This window comes from Ranitomeya variabilis, chromosome 4 (genome assembly GCF_051348905.1).
Source record: "Ranitomeya variabilis isolate aRanVar5 chromosome 4, aRanVar5.hap1, whole genome shotgun sequence".
In the NCBI taxonomy this organism is placed as follows: Eukaryota; Metazoa; Chordata; class Amphibia; order Anura; family Dendrobatidae; genus Ranitomeya; species Ranitomeya variabilis.
The window spans coordinates 375,176,540-375,195,063 of NC_135235.1; the positions used below are offsets into that span (position 1 = coordinate 375,176,540).

General features: G+C 45.0%; 1 protein-coding gene across 1 annotated transcript in view; it reads right to left on the reverse strand.

Annotated features, from left to right (window-relative positions):
• Window positions 1-9,194: 9,194 nt before the first annotated feature.
• LOC143767881 (uncharacterized) overlaps window positions 9,195-18,524 on the reverse strand; it is a 35,488-nt gene continuing 26,158 nt past the window's right edge. Inside the window, exons 3-4 of the mRNA XM_077256403.1 lie at window positions 9,861-9,919; window positions 9,195-9,342 (exon numbers count right to left, since the gene is read on the reverse strand). Of these exons, the coding sequence (XP_077112518.1) occupies window positions 9,195-9,342; window positions 9,861-9,919 (207 nt within the window). The remainder of the gene's footprint in view (window positions 9,343-9,860; window positions 9,920-18,524) is intronic.

Consider the following 18,524-nt stretch of genomic DNA (forward strand, 5'->3'; position numbering starts at 1 on the left):
ACGCCAAATGGGCATGGCTCATGGGATTTTTATATATAAACCCTTGAACAGATGAAATTCTCACATTTTGTTCCTGTATCCTGTGTCAAGATGGATCTTCGCTTGGAGAGTTTCTATCAGAATCTGGATTTGGATGTCAACTTGTTTCTTTCCTTTGCATTTGCTTGTGAGCAAGAACGGAAAAGAGAAAAAAACAGAGAAGATGGCGTCGGCGCTTTTGGCAGTACCCAATTCTTGAACTACGACAGAGCCATGGAGCCTACCACTCCTTATTCAGTGAGCTCCGTGAAAACCCACAGAAATATTTTGAGTACATGAGGATGTCTCAAGGCAGCTTTATGGAATTACTGGACCATGTACAACGATCCATCAGGAGGCAGGACACCCAGCTCCATAGAGCAATTCCTGCTGAGAAACGTCTGCTGGTGACACTAAGGTACGTAATATTTAAACATTAACGCCTGTCATAATTATTATTGTTCTGCAATGTACTTAATATTTTTCCTTTTTTTTGTTTAGCTTAAATACCGTCCTAAATATTATTGTTATAAAAGCCATGTTCTTTCTCTTTTTTTTCTTTTCTTTCTTTCTTTCTTTCTTTCTTTCTTTCTTTCTTTCTTTCTTTCTTTCTTTCTTTCTTTCTTTCTTTCTTTCTTTCTCTTTTTTGCAAAACCCCAAGTCATAAAAATTATTGTTCTGATTAATTTTTTTCTTTCTCTTTTTGGCAGATTCCTGGCTATCATAGCTCCATTTCCAGTTCTGAATAGAATTTTCCACACTCTCTGGGATTATCACAGACACCTGCCGGGTTTTGTGGGATGTTCTCCGTGCGGAATTTATCCCCCTACCCACCACGGAAATCTGGCAGCAAACTGCAAACCAATTTTTGGAAGTTTGTAATTTCCCAAACTGTTTGGGAGCAGTGGACGGAAAACATATCAGGATTACCAAGCCGACTGGAACTGGATCCGAGTACTTTAACCCCTTCCCGACCCATGACGCCACATAGGCATCATGAAAACTCGTGCCAATCCGACCCATGACGCCTATGTGGCGTCATGGAATGATCGCGTCCCTGCAGATCGGGTGAAAGGGTTAATTCCTATTTTACCCAATCTGCAGGGAGAGGGGGAGTGGTGCTTCAGCCCAGGGGGGGTGGCTTCACCCCCCCGTGGCTACGATCGCTCTGATTGGCTGTTGAAAGTGAAACTGCCAATCAGAGCGATTTGTAATATTTCACCTAAAAAACTGGTGAAATATTACAATCCAGCCATGGCCGATGCTGCAATATCATCGGCCATGGCTGGAAACACTAATGTGACCCCCCCCCACCCCACCGATCGCCCCCCCAGTGCTCCGTTATAGGGTCCGGTCCCCTCCGTCCGCCTGCCGGCTCCCCCGTCCTGCTGTCCGCTCCCCCGTCCTCCTGCCCGCTCCCCCCCTGCTCCTATGTCACCCCCCCGTGCTCCGACGCCCCCCCTGTGCCCCGATCTCCCCCCCCTTATACTTACCGAGGCTCCCGGTCCCCGTCCGCCTCCATCATGGGCGCCGCCATCTTCCAAAATGGCGGGCGCATGCTCAGTGCGCCCGCCGGCCGGCAGATTCATTAGAGGTACATTTTGATCGCTGTGGTAGGTTCTATCACAGCGATCAAAATAAAAAAATAATAAATAAACCCCCCCCCCCTTTATCACCCCCATAGGTAGGGAGAATAATAAAATAAAGAAAATATTTTTTTTTCTTTTTCCACTAGGGTTAGGGTTAGAACTAGGGTTAGAACTAGGGGTAGGGTTAGGGGTAGGGTTAGAGTTAGGGGTAGGGTTATGGCACGTGCACTCAGAGCGGATCGGCCGCGGATCCGCAGCGGATCGGCCGCGGATCCGCAGCGGATCGGCCGCGGATCGGCAGCGGATCCGCAGCAGATCGGCCGCGGATCCGCAGCGGATCGGCAGCGGATCGGCAGCGGATCCGCAGCGGATCCGCAGCGGATTGGCCGCGGATCCGCAGCGGATTGGCAGCGGATTGGCTGCGGATCCGCAGCGGATTGGCCGCTGCGAATTCGAAGCAGTTTTCCATCAGGTTTACAGTACCATGTACACCTAAGGAAAACCAAATCCGCTGTGCCCATGGTGCGGAAAATTCCGTGCAGAAACGCTGCGTTGTATTTTCCGCAGCATGTCAATTCTTTGTGCGGATTCCGCAGCGTTTTACACCTGTTCCTCAATAGGAATCCGCAGGTGAAATCTGCACAAAAAAACACTGGAAATCTGCTGTAAATCCGCAGGTAAAACGCAGTGCCTTTTACCTGCAGATTTTTCAAAAATCATGCGGAAAAATCTCACACGAATCCGCAACGTGGGCACATAGCCTTAGGGTTAGGGTTGGAATTAGAGTTAGGGTTGGAATTAGGGCTAGGGTTTGAAATAGGGTTAAGATTAGGCTTGTGGTTAGGGTTACGGATAGGGTTACGGGTGTGTTGGGGTTACAGTTGTGGTTAGGGTTGGGATTAGGGTTACGGTTGGGATTAGGGTTAGGATTAGGGTTGGAATTAGGGTTACGGGTGTGTTGCGGTTAGGGTTGTGGTTAGGGGTGTGTTGGGGTTAAGGTTGTCATTAGGGTTATGGCTACAGTTGGGATTAGGATTAGGGGTGTGTTGGGGTTAGTGTTGAAGTTAGAATTGAGGGGTTTCCACTGTTTAGGCACATCAGGGGTCTCCAAACGCAACATGGCGCCACCATTGATTCCAGCCAATCTTCGTTCAAAAAGTCAAATGGTGCTCCCTCCCTTCCAAGCCCCGACGTGCGCCCAAACAGTGGTTTACCCCCACATTTGGGGTACCAGCATACTCAGGACAAACTGGGCAACAACTGTTGGGGTCTAATTTCTCCTGTTACCCTTGCAAAAATAAAAAATTACTTGCTAAAACATAATTTTTGAGGAAAGAACAATTATTTTTTATTTTCACGGCTCTGCGTTATAAACTTCTGTGAAGCACTTGGGGGTTGAAAGTGCTCACCACACATCTAGATAAGTTCCTTCGGGGGTCTAGTTTCCAAAATGGGGTCACTTGTGGGGTGTTTCTACTGTTTAGGTACATCAGGGGCTCTGCAAATGCAATGTGACGCCCGCAGACCATTCCATCAAAGTCTGCATTTCAAATGTCACTACTTCCCTTCCGAGCCCTGACGTGTGCCCAAACAGTGGTTTACCCCCACATATGGGGTATCAGCGTACTCACAACAAACTGGGCAACAAATATTGGGGTCCAAATTCTCCTGTTACCCTTGTGAAAATAAAAAATTGCTTGCTAAAACATCTTTTTTGAGGAAAGAAAAATGATTTTTTTATTTTCACGGCTCTGCGTTGTAAACTTCTGTGAAGCACTTGGGGGTTGAACGTGCTCACCACACATCTAGATAAGTTCCTTGGGGGGTCTAGTTTCCAAAATGGGGTCACTTGTGGGGGGTTTCTACTGTTTAGGCATATCAGGGGCTCTGCAAACGCAACCTGACGCCCGCAGAGCATTCCATCAAAGTCTGCATTTCAAAACGTCACTACTTCCCTTCCGAACCCCGACGTGTGCCAAAACAGTGGTTTACCCCCACATATGGGGTATCAGCGTACTCAGGAGAAACTGGACAACAACTTTTGGGGTCCAATTTCTCCTGTTACTCTTGCAAAAATAAAAAAATTCTGGGCTAAAAAAATATTTTTGAGGAATGGAAACACATTTTTTATTTTCACGGCTCTGCGTTATAAACTTCTGTGAAGCACTTGGGGGTTCAAAGTGCTCACTACACATCTAGATAAGTTCCCTTGGGGGTCTAGTTTCCAAAATGGAGTCAATTGTGGGGAGTTCCTACTGTTTAGGCACATTAGGGGCTCTGCAAACGCAACCTGACGCCCGCAGAGCATTCCATCAAAGTCTGCATTTCAAAACGTCACTACTTCCCTTCCGAACCCTGACGTGTGCCAAAACAGTGGTTTACCCCCACATATGGGGTATCAGCGTACTCAGGAGAAACTGGACAACAACTTTTGGGGTCCAATTTCTCCTGTTACCCTTGGGAAAATAAAAAATTGTGGGCTAAAAAATCATTTTTGAGAAAAGAAAAATTATTTTTTATTTTCATGGCTCTGCGTTATAAACTTCTGTGAAGCACTTGGGGGTTCAAAGTGCTCACCACACATCTAGATTAGTTCCTTGGGAGGTCTAGTTTCCAAAATGGGGTCACTTGTGCGGGAGCTCCAATGTTTAGGCACACAGGGGCTCTCCAAACGCGACATGGTGTCCGCTAATGATTGGAGCTAATTTTCCATTCAAAAAGCCAAATGGCGTGCCTTCCCTTCCGAGCCCTGCCGTGCGCCCAAACAGTGGTTTACCCCCACATATGGGGTATCATCGTACTCAGAACAAACTGGACAAAAACATTTGGGGTCCAATTTCTCCTATTACCCTTGGGAAAATAAAAAATTCTGGGCTAAAAATCATTTTTGAGGAAAGAAAAATTATTTTTTTATTTTCACGGCTCTGCGTTATAAACTTCTGTGAAGCACCTGGGGGTTATAAGTGCTCACTATGCATCTAGATAAGTTTCTTGGGGGGTCTAGTTTCCAAAATGGGGTCACTTGTAGGGGAGCTCCAATGTTTAGGCACACAGGGGCTCTCCAAACGCGACATGGTGTCCGCTAACGATTGGAGCTAATTTTCCATTCAAAAAGTCAAATGGCACGCCTCCCCTTCCGAGCCTTGCCGTGCACCCAAACAGTGGTTTACCCCCACATATGAGGTATCGGCATACTCAGGAGAAATTGCCCAACAAATTTTAGGATCCATTTTATCCTGTTGCCCATGTGAAAATGAAAGAATTGAGGCTAAAAGAAATTTTGTGTGAAAAAAAAGTACTTTTTCATTTTTGCGGATCAATTTGTGAAGCACCTGGGGGTTTAAAGTGCTCACTATGCCTCTGGATGAGTTCCTTGGGGGGTCTAGTTTCCAAAATGGGGTCACTTGTGGAGGAGCTCCAATGTTTAGGCACACAGGAGCTTTCCAAACGCGACATGGTGTCCGCTAACGATGGAGATAATTTTCCATTCAAAAAGTCAAATGGCGCTCCTTCCCTTCCGAGCCTTACCATGTGCCCAAACAGTGGTTTACCCCCACATGTGAGGTATTGGTGTACTCAGGAGAAATTGCCCAACAAAATTTAGGATCCATTTTATCCTGTTGCCCATGTGAAAATGAAAAAATTGAGGCTAAAATAATTTTTTTGTGAAAAAAAAAGTACTTTTTCATTTTTACGGATCAATTTGTGAAGCACCTGGGGGTTTAAAGTGCTCACTATGCATCTAGATAAGTTCCTTGGGGGGTCTAGTTTCCAAAATGTGGTCACTTGTGGGGGAGCTCCAATGTTTAGGCACACGGGGGCTCTCCAAACGCGACATGGTGTCCGCTAAAGATTGGAGCCAATTTTTCATTAAAAAAGTCAAATGGCGCTCCTTCCCTTCCGAGCCCTGCCGTGCGCCCAAACAGTGGTTTACCCCCACATATGAGGTATCAGCGTACTCAGGACAAATTGGACAACAACGTCCCTGGTCCAGTTTCTCCTTTTACCCTTGGGAAAATAAAAAAATTGTTGCTAAAAGATCATTTTTGTGACTAAAAAGTTAAATGTTCATTTTTTACTTCCATGTTGCTTCTGCTGCTGTGAAACACCTGAAGGGTTAATAAACTTCTTGAATGTGGTTTTGAGCACCTTGAGGGGTGCAGTTTTTATAATGGTGTCATTTTTGGGTATTTTCAGCCATATAGAACCCTCAAAATGACTTCAAATGTGAGGTGGTCCCTAAAAAAAATGGTTTTGTAAATTTTGTTGTAAAAATGAGAAATCACTGGTCAAATTTTAACCCTTATAACTTTCTAGCAAAAAAAAAAATTGTTTCCAAAATTGTGCTGATGTAAAGTAGACATGTGGGAAACGTTATTTATTAACTATTTTGTGTCACATAACTCTCTGGTTTAACAGAATAAAAATTCAAAATGTGAAAATTGCGAAATTTTCAAATTTTTTGCCAAATTTCCATTTTTTTCACAAATAAACTCAAAAATTATCGACCTAAATTTACCACTAACATGAAGCCCAATATGTCACGAAAAAACAATCTCAGAATCGCTAGGATCCGTTGAAGCGTTCCTGAGTTATTACCTCATAAAGGGACACTGGTCAGAATTGCAAAAAACGGCAAGGTCATTAAGGCCAAAATAGGCTGGGTCATGAAGGGGTTAATTATAAAATATATTTTTCCATAGTGCTCATGGCGATTGCAGCTGCGGATTGTAGGTTTGTGACTCTGGACATTCGATCTTTTGGTCGTGGTAATGACTCTGACATTTAAAAACTCGGTCATGGGCAAACGGTTGTATGAAAATCATTTTAATTTCCTCGTACCACAACCTCTTCCCAACACTAATGGCCCACCAATGCCATTTGTTGTGGTTGGGGATGAGGCCTTTCAGATGTGTGGAAACCTCCTGAGACCATACTCCAGATGGGACTTGAACCACACAAAAAGGATTTTTAATTATAGACTGACCAGGGCAAGAAGAACTGTTGAGTGTGCCTTTGGTATCCTTGTCTCAAAATGGCGCATTTTAGGGACAGCCATTAATCTCAAAATTGAGACAGTCGATGAGGTGGTCAAGGCATGTGTGGTTCTGCACAACTACATAATGGCTAAAGAGCAACCCAACATTGAACTTGATGAATCTGTTTCTAACCCATTGCCAGATTACCATCATCACCCTTTCAGGACAACAGTTGAAGTTGCCCAAATTAGGGATACATTTGCATCCTACTTTGTTTTTGAGAGTCTGTCCTGGCAAGATGACATGGTTTAGTGTTCTTGTAATGTAGTGCAATGTTATGTACCTGTAATTATTTCAATTTACTTTAATGTTTGCTGACAATAAAACACCTATAGTTAAACATCTGTTCCAAGTGTCCTATATATTAGAATAATAATTTTAAAAGTTTAATAAGGTGATCACCGGTTCACAACTACAGTTTTTATATAGTTCACTCGCTGCATCATGCAGATTGCATGAGACAGGGATTGGATTATAACCAAATTGGGTTAATGTTACCCATGCTTTACACTACACCTCTTCTCTCTGAGGTCAGTGTTATGGTAGGTGACATTGGATTAGCTCCATTGTCTCTTCAGTCTGCATTTCTATATTTCTATATATTAGTGCAGACTGAAGAGATGATGGAGCTAATCGACCTCATATCTTTACTCACCTGCCCATGTGTCAGAACTAGTGCACTCAGGATGCAGAAAACACTGCATTCTGAGTGCACTAGTGCTGACACCTGGGCAGGCGAGCGTTGTTGACCCCTGACCCTTTTTGCTGTATTAATATATATTTTCAAGAAAAGCACATCCAGCCCATGAATGGCATCGCTTCCCAGGACTCACATCCAAAGATGATATTTTATATTTTTTTATTTCATAACTTAAAATAGAAGAGATACAACGTGTTTCGGATACAGTATATATCCTTCTTCAGGTCTCATAAAAACACAGTACAAATCCTACTAGTATAAAATTCAATTACACTTATATATAGTATCAAACCTTTTATCCCAGCCTCAGAAACAAAAAAAAACCAACCTTTCCAAATGGATTGAATGATATCATAGAAAGAGTGTAAAGGTTGTTTTTTTTTTTTTTCCTCTCTTTCTTGCATTAATGTTAACAAGGCTGTATCAATCAGTGGGTGTTTTCCTGAACTTGGTCCACACCCCTAATCAAGTTTCTGAGGCTGGGATAAAAGGTTTGATACTGTATATAAGTGTAATTGAATTTTATACTAGTAGGATTTGTACTGTGTTTTTATGATACCTGAAGTCCAAGTACTTCAGGCAGCCTACTGTTGGTACCGGTGGGCAGCTGTGCAGGTACTTCAGGTGGCCTACTGGTGGTGGCGGTGGGCAGGCGAGCAGGATCTTCTGGCGGCCTACTGATGGTGGTGGTGGGCAGCCGTACAGGAGCAGGACTCAGCATGGTGATGGTGGTGGAGTGGATTGCACCAGCACCCGGCATGGTGGTGGCAGAGTAGTGGTGTGCGGCAGGACTGGGCATGGTGGTGGCCTTACAGTGGTATGCAGTAGAACTCGGTATTGCTGTTAAGTGTGTAATTGGTGGCACAGGTGGAGATGCCTCCTGTGCCTGGTGGAAGTTCCAAATCTGCTGCATAGCCTGAACGTAAGCAGCATTGCAGGCCTGTATCACGTTGAGCTAGAGTTCAGGTGTAAGGTGTTCCGACATGCACTGCTCTATCTCTATCTCTATCTCTATCTGGAGGTCGGCTTCCAGACGGTTAAGGCGCTGGTTGCCATCCTGGAAAAGTGTGATAATGTGGGTTAGACCAGTTTCCAGTCTATCTCCCAGCGCCTTTAAGCCATTCTGGAAGACCAAGCTCAAGTGAATAAACTCGGGCATGAGTGACCTGTCCGAGGCCTTCTGCCGCTGGCGGGAAGAGCCCCCCAAAGAAGAGGCAGAGGACTGGGACAGGGGAACACCTGAAGGACCAGCTACCTGTTCTCCAGCCTGTGACGCAGGCCCACTTGCTGCTTCGCTGGTGGATGGCTGGGACTAGTCCGTAGCAGTTCAATGAGGGACCGCTCCTGAGGATGATCCAGGTTTGAGGGTGCTGCTACAGGTTCTGTGAAAAGAAAAGAAAAGTAAAACATTACTACCAAAAAATATCAATTGTAAAAGCGCCAACTCCTGTGGAATAGAAAAATTCAGATTAGTGAATACAACACAATGGAATACAACACAAGCAAGGACAGGCCTCAGGAAAGCCAGCAGCCGGTGGTACTTGTATTTCCCTATCCTTGCTGCAGCACCACTGCGAACTTGGATCTCCTGTCTCAGATCCTTGTTGAAGCGATCCTTCATCGAACGCCAACGGGTTTTGACTTTGATCACTGTGAATAGGAAAAAAAATGTGTTAAACAATGCACTTTAGGCCGGGATCACACAACCGTGTGTGATGAGAGAAACTCGCAGGAGTTTATCGCATCACACACGGTTGTCTGATCCCCGCCTTCAGGTAAACTGCCGCATCACTCCATACTGCAATACTTATGAAAAGCCTTTCTGACATGTGACGTGGTGTTGTCCCATTAATCCATCAGTGCTTGGGCCACCTCATTCCACAGCCGCTGAATCACGACAGCGTCCGAGTGCTGCTGCTCCTGGGTGTCCCACAACGGAACTTGCTCCGTTGATAAGGAGGTCATTATCAATAAAATCCTCCTCCCGTTGTGGGACCTAGAAATGAAAAAACACATTAATGTTGGAAAGATAAAACACTAGGGCAGAGACACACTGCCGTATTTCTCGTGCGAGAATCGCATTGTAAAACTTGTACTGGCTGTCGGTTCTCCTGACCTGAGCTTGACAGCTGCATAGTAATCCATCATGCTGTCATGCTTTGGTCAGGAGAGGTGCCGGCCAGTCCGTGCAGTGCGATGCGATTATCGCAGGAGAAATATGGCAGCGTGCCTCTGCCCTTAAAACAAAAACAGTCAAAAGAAAAAAATAAAAAGTCAAGCATCCCAAAAACAGTCAAGAATAAATTAAAAAAAGGCAAGAGTACCAACAACAGTCAAGAATAAATAAAATCGATCAAGGATACTTACACGCCGTCTTGCCACCGGAGCTTGGGCCTGAGTCTGCTGCTCCTGTTCATCTGCATTGGAAGGGTTCTGTAAAAATAAAAATAAATATTTTGCCACATGTGTAATAGTGACAGTGAATACTTACCAATCAGCAGCAAATGTACTCACTTCAGTCTCCTGTCCACTGTGTGAGCTCTGATCTTCCGTGGAGGACATGATAAGTAATGCTGCAAGAGACAAAGAAATGATTACAGACCTCAGGGAGAAAAACAGACAGGCAGACATATAGCTTGTATACTTATTGTACATTTTGATAGAGTCTTCCAAACTTCCAAACTTGATGTTCTGCAATGCTTTTCTCACTTCCAGAGTCTTGAGAGTAATGGACTTCCACTGCCCACACCTACTTTTATAAGGTTTGTTTGGGGGTGGCTTAAAACAAGTTCCTATACATGTTTACTCAGAAGAACGCATGCATACGCAAACGCAAGCAAACGCAAGTCATTGCGTACGCATGCGTTCCATAGACTGTAATGCGTTTATTTGATGCACTCCTTCCGCAAGCATCCGCATGCTTATGGCGGCAGAAATTTGCCACCTCAAAAATTCTAACATGGTGCGTCAGCCGCTCCCAGCCGCACATCGCCAAAATATGCATGCGTAAGCAAACGCGGGCTAACGCATGCAAACGCATGCACCTGCGTCTACAATGTAAAAGATAGAAAATCAAGACGCAAGCGGACACAACTGCAAATGTGAAACCAGCCTAAGATAGTAAAATGTTTTTTTTTCACCATTGAAAGCAATTCAAATGTGCAAAAATGCAGCAAAAACACTATGTGTGAACATAGCCCATTGGGTGGAGGAGCAATTGTTTATATTTTATTTATTTTGCTTTATGTATATTATTATTAATTTATATAGCACCATTAATTCCATGGTGCTGTACACTAGATGGGGTTACATCAAAATACAAATATCAATTACAGTAAACAAAACTAACAATGACAGACTGATACAGAGGGGAGATGACCCTGCCCTTGCGGGCTTACATTCTACAGGATTGACAGTAGGTTGCAGTAGCTCCAATGGTGTTGAAGTGGTCGTGTAGTCATTATTGGTTGTAAGATTCTTTGGAGAGAAGGGTTTTCAGGTTCTGTTTGAAGGATCCAAATGTGGTGAATAACCGGACATGTTGGGGCACAGAATTCCAGATGATGAGGAATATTCGGGAGAAGTCTTGGAGGCGATTGGGTGAGGAGCGAATAAGCGTGGAGGAGAGAAGGAGGTCTCGGGAGATCCAGAGATTACGTGAGGTAAGATATTGAGAGATTAGTTCTGAAATGTACGGAGGAGAAAGGTTATGGATGGCTTGTAGGTCAGTGTTAGTAGTTTAAACTGGATACGCTGGGAAATTGGGAGCCACTGAAGAGATTTGCAAAGAGGGGAAGCAGAAGTGTAGCGAGGAGAAAGAGTAATTAGTCGGGCAGCAGAGTTAAGGACAGACTGGAGGAATGCGAGAGTGTTAGAAGGTAGGCCACAAAGGAGGATGTTGCAGTAGTCAAGGCGGGAGATGATTAGGGCATGCACAAGCATTTTGGTAGAGTGAGGGTTGAGGAAAGGACGGATTCTGGAAATATTTTTGAGCTGGAGGCAACTGGAGGTGGGGAGAGCTTGCATGTGTGATTTAAACAACAGGGCAGAGCCAAGGGTTACTCTGAGGCAGCGGATTACCAGAACGGGGAAAGTGTGAATTCATTAATTATGATAGATAGATCAGGTAGGGAATGTGTGCGAGATGGAGGAAAGATAATTAGTTTGGCTTTGTTCACATTGAGTTTGAGGAAGCGAGAGGAGAAGAAGGAGGATACGGCTGATAGACACTCTGGGACTGTGGAGAGCAGAGAGGTGACATCTGGGTCAGAGAAGTAGATCTGAGTGTCATTGGCATATAGATGGTACTGGAAGCCATAGGACTTTGAGTTGTCCCAGGCCAAGGGTATAGATTGAGAAGAGGAGGGGTCCTAGGACAGAGCCTTGAAGGACACCAACAGAGAGGGGGCGAGATGAAGAGGTAGTATGGGAGTAGGAAATTGTAAATGTGCGGTTGGTGAGGTATGAGGAGATCCAGGATAGGGTGAGGTCTTTGACACCAAAGGAAGAGAGGATCTGTAGTAGGAGGCAGTGGTCAACTGTGTTGAAGGCAGAGGACAGGTCTATAAGGAAGAGTATAGAAAATTGTCTGTTAGCTTTGGCTGTAAGTAAGTCGTTCGTAAGTTTGGTCAGGGCAGTATCAGTGGAATGGTGGGGACGGAAGCCAGATTGAAGGTTGTCGAAGAGAGAGTTAAATGCAAGGTAAGAGGAAAGTTCCGAGTGGACGTGCTGCTCAAGTTGTTTGGAAGCAAATGGGAGCAAAGATATGGGGCGGTAGCTGGACATAGTGCTCGGGTCAAGGGAAGGCTTTTTGAGGATAGGTGTGAATGTGGCATGCTTGAAAGCACAGGGCAAGGTACCAGAAGTTAGTGATAGGTTGAAGAGATGGGTTAGGGATGGGATTAGTGTAGTGGTGGGGTTGGGGAGGAGGTGGGATGGGATGGGGTCAAGTGCACAAGTGGTGCGGTGTGATTTGGAGAGAAGATGAGCAAGCTGTCCTTCAGTGATTTTGGAGAGGGACGTTATGTGGTTAGGGCATTGGTCTGGCATACAAATGGGTTGTGGTGGTCGGACAACAAAGACTTGCCTTGTTTGGTCTATGTTATTTTTGAAGTGCGTGGCAAAGTCCTCGGCAGAGATTAATGAAATTGGAGGGGACAGTGGTGGGCGGAATAGGGAGTTAAAGGTGTTGAACAACTGTTTGGGGTTGTGGGATAGAAAAGATAAGAGGGATGTGAAATAGGCCTGTTTAGCAGAGGTGAGAGCTGATTTGAATGCAAGTGTTGCTTGTTTGAGTGCAGTGAAATCATCTTGCGAATGCGTTTTCCTCCAATGCCGTTTTGCAATTCTGGATACTTGCCGAGCATACAAGTTACATTATCCTGGAAAGAATGTTTTTTAACATTTTTTCCAATTAAATCCATTTTACCTTCAGTTTTGCAGATTTTATTGTCAGTGCATAAAAGTGGCATAATACTCTGACAACATTGTTCCCAGCAATGACCTAGAATTAAAAAATGCCTCCACTGGTCTTCCCAATGCTGTTCTTTCCTTCTTTCTTTCTCATTGATTTCAGCTATTTTTAGACCCCTCCAGATCTCCGGGGGGGTGTCTGAGATTCCCGTTAACTTCCATTATACTCGTTACTTGGGTCAAGCACCTTAGCATTACAATTTGCTCAGCTCAAGTAATGAGAAACCCAGCATTTTAGTGCTCGCTCATCACTAGTGTAACTTATTGATCTGTGGAATTCATGCATTGGAAACCACACCAAAAGGAAGAATGGGGAACTTTTATCTTTGACAGGGCACTTTTATCCTCAGTTTCTCCCCATTGTAAAATGAAGCGGCATGTGGGATGTCTGACCGCAGCTCCATTCGTCCTCTTTGGGGGCTTCCAGAAGAAAGCCAAGTGCAGCCCCTAGGGGAATGAATGGATCAGTGGTGGAGTTGTACGTTCCGCTCCATGCTAATGGCGATAAAGGTTTCACATTCTGCAAATCGGTGCAGGTTCAAGCAGTTGGACCCTCACCAATCAATAACTTATTACTTATCCTTTGGCCACATTCAGTATTTGGTAAGTATTTTACATAAGTATTTGTAAGCCAAAACCAGGAGTGGAACAATTAGAGGAAAAGTGTAATAGAAACACGTGCACCACGTCGGAATTTAACACGCACTACTGGTTTTGGCTTACAAATACTGAGGCAAAATACTGAAAAAATACTGAACGGGTGAACATGGTCTTATGATAGGTGATAACTAGGGTTGAGCGACTTTTACTTTTTTAGGATCGAGTCGGGTTTCGCGAAACCCGACTTTGTCAAAAGTCGAGTCGAGTGAAATCGGCCGATTATCGCGCAAAGTTGGGATCGACCGAAACACGAAACCCAATGTAAGTCAATGGGGAAGCAAAGTCGGCAGTGAGTGGAGGACAGGAAAACACCAACAGTGACCATTTTAATGTCAAAAACATCAATTCGGGTCACTTAAGCTTGTGAATCTTAATTTACCTTATAATAATAGTTAGGCATTGAAAATTGGGGGTCATTTGGCTAAAGTTGTGGGGGGTAGGGCTGGCTCAAGTTTTTCGTGGGCCCAAGAAACGCGGACTACGTCATGGCGGTGGAGCAGGGAGAGGTCAGTATTTCAACTTTGCAAGTGCTGTGATCCTGAGCAAGCAGGGGGGGCCCACTCGTTCACATTGGCACTGGCACAGGGCCCCTCAAAGTACGGCATTGTGTATGATGGCGGGGGCGCCTCCCACCGGCAGAGACACTTTTGCGTACTATGAGGGGCCCTGTGACAGTGACGTCGCCAACGAGTATGCCCTCCCCACCTGATGAAGGAACCTGCACTTTCATCTGCGCCTTCCTCTTTGTCCCCGTGTAAGGTGGTATAGTATGCGGGAAGGGGAACCTGACTTTCAGCAGGGTTAGATTCTGGCTGTGTAGAGTGCAAGGGGAATGTAGTGGTCTAGTTCAATGTACCAGCAGACTCATCTAGCAGTGGCTGGGCAATGGGCAGGATGAGGAGGAAACACAGATATAGTCCCAAAGAATAAAGTAGGCTAAATGCAGTTCAAAATTGGTAACAGGACTAACCAGGCGGCATTGCTTTGCTCAGTGAAGGACAACTGTAATGAGAGGCAGACACAGTTAGTAGGCCCAAATAATAAAGTGGGCTAAATAAAGTTCAAAATTGGTAACAGGAGTAAGCACTGCTTTGTTCAGTGGAGGAGAACACCAAAGAGCGGCAGACACCATTAGTAGGGCCCAACCATACTAGTAGGCCAAATGCAGTTTAAAATTTGTAAATATAGGCCGAAAGCCTGAAGATTGAAGCTCAGCTTTGTTCAATGGAGGAGAACACCAAGGAGTGGCAGATACCGTTAGTAGGGCCCAACCAAACTAGTAGGCCAAATGCAGTTTAAAATTTGTAAATATAGGCCGAAAGCCTGAAGATTGAAGCTCAGCTTTGTTCAGTGGAGGAGAACACCAAGGAGCGGCAGACACCATTAGTAGTGCCCAACCAAACTAGTAGGCCAAATGTAGTTTAAAATTTGTAAATATAGGCCGAAAGCCTGAAGATTGAAGCTCAGAAAAAAAAACCTGGAGAACACCAAGGAGTGGCAGACACCATTAGTAGGGCCCAACCAAACTAGTAGGCCAAATGCAGTTTAACATTTGTTAATATAGGCCGCAAGCCTGAAGATTGAAGCTCAGCTTTGTTCAGTGGAGAACACCAAGGAGCGGCAGATACCGTTAGTAGGGCCCAACCAAACTAGTAGGCCAAATGCAGTTTAACGTTTGTTAATATAGGCCGCAAGCCTGAAGATTGAAACTCAGCTTTGTTCAGTGGAGGAGAAAAGCAAGAAGCGGCAGACACCGTTAGTAGGCCCAACCAAACTAGTATCCCAAATGCAGTTTCATATTAATAATATAGGCTGAAAGCCTGAAGATTGAAGCTCAGAAAAAAAACCCTGGAGAACACCAAGGAGCGGCAGACACCGTTACTAGGGCCCAACCAAACTAGTAGGCCAAATGCAGTTTAAAATTTGTAAATATAGGCCGAAAGCCTGAAGATTGAAGCTCAGCTTTGTTCAGTGGAGGAGAGCACCAAGGAGGGGCAGATACCGTTAGTAGGACCCAACCAAACTAGTAGGCCAAATGCAGTTTAAAATTTGTAAATATAGGCCGAAAGCCTGAAGATTGAAGCTCAGCTTTGTTCAGTGGAGGAGAACACCAAGGAGCGGCAGATACCGTTAGTAGGCCCCAACCAAACTAGTAGGCCAAATGCAGTTTAATATCTGATATAGGCCGAAAGCCTGAAGATTGAAGCTCAGCTTTGTTCAGTGGAGGAGAACACCAAGGAGCGGCAGATACCGTTAATAGGCCCCAACCAAACTAGTAGGCCAAATGCAGTTTAATATCTGATTTAGGCTGAAAGCCTGAAGACTGAAGCTCAGCTTTGTTCAGTGGAGGAGAACACCAAGGAGCGGCAGATACCGTTAGTAGGGCCCAACCAAACTAGTAGGCCAAATGCAGTTTAAAATTTGTAAATATAGGCCGAAAGCCTGAAGATTGAAGCTCAGCTTTGTTCAGTGGAGGAGAACACCAAGGAGCGGCAGACACCGTTAGTAGGGCCCAACCAAACTAGTAGGCCAAATGCAGTTTAAAATTTGTAAATATAGGCCGAAAGCCTGAAGATTGAAGCTCAGCTTTGTTCAGTGGAGGAGAACACCAAGGAGCGGCAGATACCGATAGTAGGGCCCAACCAAACTAGTAGGCCAAATGCAGTTTAAAATTTGTAAATATAGGCCGAAAGCCTGAAGATTGAAGCTCAGCTTTGTTCAGTGGAGGAGAACACCAAGGAGCGGCAGATACCGTTAGTAGGCCCCAACCAAACTAGTAGGCCAAATGCAGTTTAATATCTGATATAGGCCGAAAGCCTGAAGATTGAAGCTCAGCTTTGTTCAGTGGAGGAGAACACCAAGGAGCGGCAGATACCGTTAATAGGCCCCAACCAATCTAGTAGGCCAAATGCAGTTTAATATCTGATTTAGGCTGAAAGCCTGAAGACTGAAGCTCACCTTTGTTCAGTGGAGGAGAACACCAAGGAGCGGCAGATACCGTTAGTAGGGCCCAACCAAACTAGTAGGCCAAATGCAGTTTAAAATTTGTAAATATAGGCCGAAAGCCTGAAGATTGAAGCTCAGCTTTGTTCAGTGGAGGAGAACACCAAGGAGCGGCAGACACCGTTAGTAGGGCCCAACCAAACTAGTAGGCCAAATGCAGTTTAAAATTTGTAAATATAGGCCGAAAGCCTGAAGATTGAAGGTCAGCTTTGTTCAGTGGAGGAGAAAAGCAAGGAGCAGCAGACACCGTTAGTAGGCCCAACCAAACTAGTATCCCAAATGCAGTTTCATATTAAAAATATAGGCCGAAAGCCTGAAGATTGAAGCTCAGAAAAAAAAACCTGGAGAACACCAAGGAGTGGCAGACACCATTAGTAGGCCCCAACCAAACTAGTAGGCCAAATGCAGTTTAATATCTGATATAGGCCGAAAGCCTGAAGATTGAAGCTCAGCTTTGTTCAGTGGAGGAGAACACCAAGGAGCGGCAGATACCGTTAATAGGCCCCAACCAAACTAGTAGGCCAAATGCAGTTTAAAATTTGTTAATATAGGCCGAAAGCCTGAAGATTGAAGCTCAACTTTGTTCAGTGGAGGAGAAAAGCAAGGAGCGCCAGACACCGTTAGTAGGCCCAACCAAACTAGTATCCCAAATGCAGTTTTATATTAAAAATATAGGCCGAAAGCCTGAAGATTGAAGCTCAGAAAAAAAACCCTGGAGAACACCAAGGAGCGGCAGACACCGTTAGTAGGGCCCAACCAAACTAGTAGCCCAAATGCAGTTTTCAAATTCCTATAGGCTGAAAACCTGACAATTTCAGAGGAGGACAGCTGTATTGAGTGGCGCAGAGAGACACAGGTAGTAGGCCTTAAACAAAAAAGTAGGCTTAATGCAGTTTAAAAAAGGTTACAGGGGTACACAGGCAGCATTGGTGTGGTCAGCAGAGGGCGATTGCAAGGAGGGACCGCAGACAGACTTACTAGGCCTAAAATAAAAAAGTAGGCTCTATGCAGGTTTAAATAGCTTACAGGGGTACACAGGCAGTATTGGTGTGGTCAGCGGAGGACAATTGGAAGGAGTGGTGCAGACTTACTAGGCCTAAAATAAAAAAGGAGGCTCTATGCAGGTTTAAGTAGGTTACAGCGGTACACAGGCAGCATTGGTGTGGTCAGCGGAGGGCGATTGCAAGGAGGGACCGCAGACAGACTTACTAGGCCTAAAATAAAAAAGTAGGCTCTATGCATGTTTAAATAGGTTACAGGGGTACACAGGCAGCATTGGTGTGGTCAGCGGAGGACAATTGGAAGGAGTGGCGCAGACTTACTAGGCCTAAAATAAAAAAGGAGGCTCTATGCAGGTTTAAATAGGTTACAGGGGTACACAGGCAGCATTGGTGTGGTCAGCGGAGGGCGATTGCAAGGAGGGACCGCAGACAGACTTACTAGGCCTAAAATAAAAAAGTAGGCTCTATGCAGGGCAAATCGGTTACAGGGGTACACAGGCAGCATTAGTGTGGTCAGCGGAGGGCGATTGCAAGGAGGGACCACAGACAGACTTACTAGGCCTAAAATAAAAAAGTAGGCTCTATGCAGGTTTAAATAGGTTACAGGGGTACACAGGCAGCATTGGTGTGGTCAACGAAGGACAATTGGAAGGAGTGGCGCAGACTTACTAGGCCTAAAATAAAAAAAGGAGGCTCTATACAGGTTTAAATAGGTTACAGGGGTACACAGGCAGCATTGGTGTGGTCAGCGGAGGGCGATTGCAAGGAGGGACAGCAGACAGACTTACTAGGCCTAAAATAAAAAAGTAGGCTCTATGCAGGTTTAAATAGGTTACAGGGGTACACAGGCAGCATTGGTGTGGTCAGCGGAGGACGATTGCACTGAGGGGCAGACACAGTTAGTAGGGCCAAAAAAGTAATAGGCAAAATGCAGTTAAAAATAGGTTAGAGGAGTACGCAGGCGGCCTAGCTTTGTTCAGTGGAGGACAACTGTAAGGAGTGTCTGACACAGTTAGTAGGCCAAAATAATAAAGTGAGGTTA